The 7,167-nt window shown below is 51.6% G+C and overlaps 1 protein-coding gene across 4 annotated transcripts in view; it reads right to left on the minus strand.

The window, feature by feature from the left end:
* Positions 1-6,826, minus strand: part of SPON1 (spondin 1) — a 257,912-nt gene extending 251,086 nt beyond the window's left edge. For 2 of the 4 annotated variants that reach the window (XM_053203462.1, XM_053203461.1), the window contains exon 1: positions 6,406-6,825. In XM_053203462.1, coding sequence (XP_053059437.1) covers positions 6,406-6,643 — 238 coding nt within the window. In that variant the 5' untranslated portion in view covers positions 6,644-6,825. Of the gene's footprint in view, positions 1-6,405 lie in introns of all 4 variants that reach the window. The other 2 variants (XR_008290454.1, XM_027073076.2) reach the window with 2 other exon arrangements.
* Between the last annotated feature and the right edge of the window lie 341 nt (positions 6,827-7,167).

Consider the following 7,167-nt stretch of genomic DNA (forward strand, 5'->3'; position numbering starts at 1 on the left):
CCCTCCTCCTCCTCCTTCTTCCTTCTTCCTGCAACTCCCTTTCTTCTTCCTTCTTCTTCCTCCCTCTACTCCTCCTCCTCCTTCTTCTCTCTCTTGTTTTCTGTTTTATCCACTTCCTCCTTATTCCTTTCTTTCCTTAGAGCTTCCACCTTTATTGAGGGAGAGGGTGAGATAGAACAGGTCACTCTGACATACTGGCCCTTTTTTCTCCTCTCAGTATGAAACCTATCAATACCACACACACACACACACACACACCCTAACACTCCTTCCATCCTGACTCATTTAGCAAGTATATAAACTTTACATGCTGTCGGGAAGACCATCTAGATACCTTTTACTGGATGAGAGGACATGAAATGCTGTGCTTTTAGATGACTATGCATTAAAACATGTGGCAGAGATAGCTAATTGTCCCTTTAAATCCATTTTCACCTTCATTCTTTTGGGGAAAAAAAAATCTTTTCCCCAAGTTTTAGCTGGGCGTGTGGCTGTCTAGCTAAATGCTTTATTTCCCAGGCTCCCTTGCCGCTAGGTGTGGTCAAGTATCTAAATCCTTACCAGTGGAGTGTGTTTGGCAGTGCTGGGTGCAATTCTGGGTCACATCGTTCAAAAGAAAGCTGCTTGCCCTCTACTTCCTTTCCCCCCTGCACACTGACTGAAACTCACATGTGTTGGCAGTGAGCTGGCTGTAACGGCTCTGATGAGAACACCCTACAACAGTACTGTCCAGAAAATAAGCTCCCGGCAGGTGAAATTCACTGTATTTGTTAACAAGTATCCAGTAGGAACAAATGTAAAACAAGTAAAATTAATTTTAACAATACATTTTACTTAAGCTAATATATACAATTACCACTTCAATATGGAATCAATGTCAAAAAAATTATTGAGGGGCACCTGGGTGGCTCAGTCGGTTGAGCGACTGGCTCTTGATTTCGGCTCAGGTCCCGGTCTCAGGGTTCATGGGATTGAGCCCCGTGTCAGGCTCTGCACTGACAGCATGGAACCTGCTTGGGATTCTCTCTCCCCCTCTCTTTCGGCCCCTCACCGCCCTCTCAAAATAAATAAACAAACAAACAAACAAACAAACACTTAAAAAGTTATTGAGAAGTCTATTTTTCTTCCATCCTTATCTCTCAATCACTGGTGTGTGTCTTATACTCACGGCACATCTCAATTTGGACCAGCCACATTTCAGGTGCTGTAACTCCAGGCTGTCTATGGGACAGCAGAGCACTGGCGGATTACAGGGCAACACAGCAGAAGGAATCTGGGTTCCTGGTTGACCCGGTGGAGCAAAGCTGGCCATCATCTAGGACTTCCCATTTACCTCTTATTTTCAAAAAACTGTATTTTGGGGTCTCTGTGAGACATGAGCTTCACCTATATCTTCAGTAATATAACATGGTAAGAGGTTTTCCTCCCCCAGAGAAGTTAACATTGACCTGCATCTGACATTCTGTATGACAAGCAAATGGAGAGCAATAGTGAAAAGTTCTTGACATGCCAGCCCATATATGTGAACTTATCAGCAATTACATCCTGCTGTTCCAGCTGAGTCAGCAGTGTGTATGGAGGAGCACCCAAATTTTAAACCCTGAAAAATCCCTATTTGATATGCTTTCATTTTTTGGTATGTTTTTTTGTTTTTTTTTTGTTTTTTTTTTTTTTTGCATTTCATGAAACTCAAAGCAGTAAGCAATCTCTTTTAATTTTCATTATCAATTTGAACTGCATACTTATTAAAAGGAGGCCAAGTTTAAAAAATAAAGTTATATAATAAAAAAGAGGAGAATGATACAAGAAAAGAGAAGTGGGAGGGACGACTTATAGTTAATTACACTATCAGCAGCAGCACTGAATTTTTAAAAACTCCACTAGATTAGACATAGTTTATTTAAAAGACCTTATCCAGTTTAAAATTCTCCAATTCTACACAGGTACTTTATGAACATCTAATTTTGTAGGCCTGGTCGTATAAGTTTGTGTGTAAGAATAAAACAACAATCAAATTAGGGTTGTTTTTTTTTTTTTCCTATCCAATTTGTTTCTGTTTTCCCACAAACAAAAGGAACTGGCTAAAGATTGACAAGGTTGTTCATGTTTCTGAATTAGTTCTCTAGTTTATGAGGAAACGCAATCCCAAAGTCTATAAAAAGGAAAAAAAGCAAATGTAAATAAGGAGACATTGTTTCAGACTTTGTGTCCCAAGATATGTCAGTTATTGTCTTGATTTGTTGTTGCTGTTTTCCTTCGGTGAAGACTCACCATCCAGAATGCCGAGGGAGGCCATAGTTAACTCATTTTATTCCCTGTTCATTTTCATGTGTCAATACAGGAGACCGGTTAAGGGAACAGATTTAGGAGTCAGACATCCCTTGGTTTGTATCCTGACTCCAGTGGTTACCAGCTGTGTGGTTCATGGGCAAGTTATGAAACCTCTCTGAGACTTGGTCTTCTCATCTGTAAAATAAGAATCATAATAAACTGCCTCAAAGTACTGGAAAGAATAAGTGAGATGAGTAGGAATTATTTAACACCATGTCTCATCCAGTGTTTCTGCCAAGTATTTTTCTATTTCCAAAATAATCATCTTATAATGTGTATTTTTTTTAAGCACCCACTCTATGACAGCTTTTTTTCTTTAACATAGATTATTCCTGACTCCCACAGCAACACTGTAAGGGGTGGGGGAGCACTCTCATTTCACAGCTGGAGAAGTTCTAGCTCAGAGAGGTGAAGTGGCCTGCCTACGGTCACACAGCGAATATATGACTGAACAGAAGTCAAACATCAAAGCCTGTGCCCTTTCTGCCAGACTGAGGTGGGGCTCTCCGGGACACACAGTCCTGTGGCATTGTGCAGCCCAGAGTGGGACAAAGAACGAGAAGGCCAAGCAGCTTTGGAGGTCTCCAAACCTCACAGTTTAGAATAAATCCCCCAATTATGCTTGAAGTTGGACAAGCTTTTGAAATCTCGACTGGACATTCTTTTCCCATCAAGTTCCTTGAAATTTCCCTTTAAAGAGCATCTAGGAAAAGCCACTCTCGTTAGCCAGGGTCTGGCTTTATTTTCCTAATAAACAGATCTTTAGTCAGACAAAAGGGCCTCTTTTATTTTCAATCAATTCTTCAACATGTCAGCTGATTTTCTTCTATTTGGCTTGAAATTGTGATCTGGGAATGGCTAGTCCTGCAAATTGTCGTCCTATCAGGGAAGCCCCTTGAGGATCCTCAACTTGTTATTTTTAATCACTGTAATCTCCTTGTCAAAGGAGACCATGGTCAGAAACAGAGCAGGCCTTTCAGAGCTTTTCTAAAGCACAGTTATTGCCAAGGGAGGGGGGACAGGGGGAAGAGGGAGGGAGGGGAGAGAGAAGCAGTAGGAGAGAGAAGGAAGTCCATATAGCACTAGCAACTTGGAAAAAGCTGAATAATAATCTCAATGGGATCCTGGCTGTTGAGAAGAAAGCCCGTGTGTGTGTGTGTGTGTGTGTGTGTGTGTGTGTGTGTGTGTGTTAACAGTGACCATCATAATCCAGTGTAGAACATCTAAAGGAGATACTGGGGTGGGGAACATAGAGAGCAGAAGCTATTCAGGGATGAACTGGAATTGTGGGGATAAAGATTCCAGGCAGGAAAACAAGCCATTGATTCCAAGGCTTGTGAGGGGGCCTCAAGAAAAAAATAAAAGAAGCAAGCAGAACACCAGGGGAATGTTAACTTCCACGGCCCTAAGTCAATACCCTGAACAGAATGCATTAGATTTACCTTTAACATGATTATTCTAAGAGAGTATAAGCCAACAGAAAATGTCACAAACTAGGCCAGCGCCCTCTTCCTAACTTTGAGTGGCGGAACCAGGTTTGCTAATCTCAGGGTATTTACTCAGAAGGCTGGGAGCACGGTTTCCGTAATATCTTCCTTCCATGATCTCTTAGCCACCAGAAGGGAGAAATGGGGATTGCCGGCCAACAGCCTGAGTGGGGGTGTCACAGTCTGAAAGTCTAATGTGTAGGCTGGAACCACCTGTAGGGTAAAGTCTAGAGCTCTCTCTCTCCCCTAGTCTCAGTTCTCACCTACTGGCCATGGACACTCTGGAAGCAGGAGCCTCTGTGTTCTGGTGAATACCAGGGGCCCCTCCTCCCCAGTGCTGGGGTACCTGCAGCCAGTGCTCAGGCCATCAGGGGGGATTTGTATGGGAAGAAACGGCTGGTAGGACACTTGGTGTGGCCCCAGACTTGCCTAAATCATCTAAAAATATCTTCTTGGGCTCACAGTAAGAACAATCTTAGGTGAGGCTCCCAGTATGGAGAAATCATTCATTCACTCATTCCATTAATTCACGAGGACTCAGCCACCATTCACTAGTAGACTGAATTAGAGTGCTGAGAACACCACTTTTAAACACACACCACACACACACACACACACACACACACACACACACACCAAAAACAAATGACTAGGCAGGCACATCCCTCCGTTATTAAACCAATAAGGGCCTCATATCCAACTCAAACTAACACATATTGGGGACCTCAGGCACACTCCTCTTTGTCAACTCACCTATTCGCTACAACCACCACAGAGGTTGGACAAACAGCTACTTACACCGCTGGGAAATAAGCTCAGAAAAATGAAAGGACTTGCACAAGGTCACACAAGCTACTAAAACCAAGCCCATCTTACTCTAAAGCCACCTCCTTCCCTGCCACGTGGAGCTTGGGCTGTTTCCCCAGGGAACCCGGATCCTCGGTTTTGGTGAGGCCTCCCTCAAGAGACCAAGAGGGTTCCGCCCTCCTTCCTCCGGTCCACGGAGAGGACTGGCTGTTCCCAGCCCCTCAGAAAAGCTGTGGCCACACCCGCAGCCCCTCCACCCCGCCCGCTCCCTCCCGGGCTGAGCCGGGGTTCCTTCCCCACGCTGCACCGAGGGTCCCGCGGGCCGGTGCGCGGGGGTCAGAGGGGCTCCTCGCCACGCGCTGAGCGCCGCCACGTGCGGGGGGCGCCGGGAAGCCAGGTGGACAAAGTCGGGGACACGATCCCGGGAAACCGCGAGAAGGGTTCTGAGATGGGTAGCCCCTGCTTACGGTGGCCTGCGTGGCCCTGGCGCCCGCTGACAGTGGCCCAAACTTTCTCCAGTGTTCTCCAACCGCTTCCTCCCGCAGCCTCTGGGAACCCGGAAGGCGGGGATGCAAGGGCGGCGGCTGCGGGCCCACCAGCTGCCCCCCAAGACCCTCTCTTCCCTGCTAGGCACCAGAGCTGACTTACGGAGGCGCGGGGGAACACGCACCCCGCCACTCCCCGCCCGTGGGACCCCAGGTGAGACCCGGCGGGCTTCCTTCCCTGCCCTAGGTCCTGTCTCCCAACTGGAGAAGGGCAGCTTCTGCGCCGGGAAAAGATGTCTGGGGAGACGATCCGCCGCGGAGAGAGGCGGTGGGCCGTGGGGATGAAGTCAGGGGTCTTCAGGTCTGCGCGGGTCGAGCGGCGCTCCTGCCCAGGAGGCGCTCACCTGCCGGGACATTCCTTCCCCGCACTCCCTAAAGCCAGCGCTCCGCGGAGGAGCGTAGGCGCGAAATCCCCGCGGCGTGGAGCCTCGGGGTGGCTGGAGCAAGGGTCCCCGGCCTCCAGGGAGCAGGCCTCGGGAATGTGAGCTTCCCTTTCCGACTTCACCGGGTTTCGCTTCCCTCTCCGAACCCACCCACAGCTCCTCGGAGGCCCGTTCCATTGGGAGCCTGTCCTAAAAATCCACACTCTTCTCCCCCGCCTGGGACCATCGGAGAATAATTTGGAGTTCTTTCCGGGGACCCTTACGAAAGCTTCAGACTCTTCCTCCCCTCCTCCCCGTGCCCCACGACCAGTCAAGGGAGAAGTCCCTTTTCCTGAAGTCATTTGTCCAAGGAAGCGGCAGTGACCACCCCGCCTGGGGCCCGTCTGGGAGAAACTGGTATCCTCCCCTTCAGGGATGGGAGAGGGGAAAGCCAGTTCCCCACCTTGCCTGGGATCCGACTGGGAGACACCAGGCTTCCCTCCGCTCCAGCGGCGGATCTGGAGGAAGGCGGGTGTTCACTGCTCTCCCGGAGCGGGCCGGGGGAGAAGCCAGGTTCCCTCCCAGCCAGGCTGGCGTGGCGCGTCGCTCAGCTGCAGCCCACGCCCGAGAACCGCGCGTCGGAGATGGGGCTGCCCAGCCTGGCTACGACCCCCGCGACGGCCCTGGACGCTGGCCCGGGAGCGGCGCGGAGCTCGCGGCGAGAGGGGCTGAGGGCAGCCAGGACACAGGGCCCTCGCCGGGCTGTGCCGGCACCGTGCGCCCCGGGACCGTGCGCCCTCCTCCGGCACCGCGCGGTCGGCGCCCTTCCGGGGGCCGGGTCCCGCGCCCCTAGCTCCACGCCGGGCCACTTACCACGGTAGCTGATTCCCGGCTTGTAGAAGTCGGGGTCGCCCTCCACGCGGAGGCTGAACTCGGTGTAGCCCTCGCGCCGCGTTCCCTGGGCGCGCAGGATGCGGCTGCAGTAGCCCTCCGACTTGGGCACTTTGTCCAGGGTCTCGTCGGAGAAGGCCAGCGCCGCGGCCAGGGGCAGTGCCAGGGCCAGCAGCGCTGGACTCCGGCTCAGCCTCAGGGGCGCCGGGGACAGCCTCATCCTCGCGGGCGTCCAACTTTGTGCCGCTGCCGCCGGCCCTCGCCACGCGACTCCTGCCCGAAGGGGTCCCCGTGGAAGCGAGACCAGGCGGAGCCCGGGCGGGGAGCGGGAGCTCGGAGCCGGCGCTGGCGACCGGGAGACCGTGCGGGTCTCGGCTTGGCGGCTGCCGAGCTGCGCCGCGCTGAGCTGAGCTGAGCGAACAGAGCCGCGCGAGGAAGGGAGGGCGGCGGCGGAGGGGGAGGAGGGCGGGCTGATTTTGCCCAGATCCCCGAGCGCAGCGCTGTTTTGTTTCCGAGCTGGCGATTAGCGGCGCGACGGTGTTGATTTTGCGACGCTAGATTCCCAGGGTCTGGCGAGGATATCATAAGGCACAGGGACACTGCGGGATCTGTCCTGCCACCAGGAAGGCTGCTGCCCCAACCCCAGCTACACCTTTGCACCCTGCGGAGTAGAGGGCTCCCAGGAGAGAAAGACGGCCAACTAACTTTTGCGCACCTACTTTGTGCCTACCAATATGCTGGGTG

The sequence above is a fragment of the Acinonyx jubatus genome, chromosome D1 (assembly GCF_027475565.1).
Source record: "Acinonyx jubatus isolate Ajub_Pintada_27869175 chromosome D1, VMU_Ajub_asm_v1.0, whole genome shotgun sequence".
NCBI lineage: Eukaryota > Metazoa > Chordata > Mammalia > Carnivora > Felidae > Acinonyx > Acinonyx jubatus.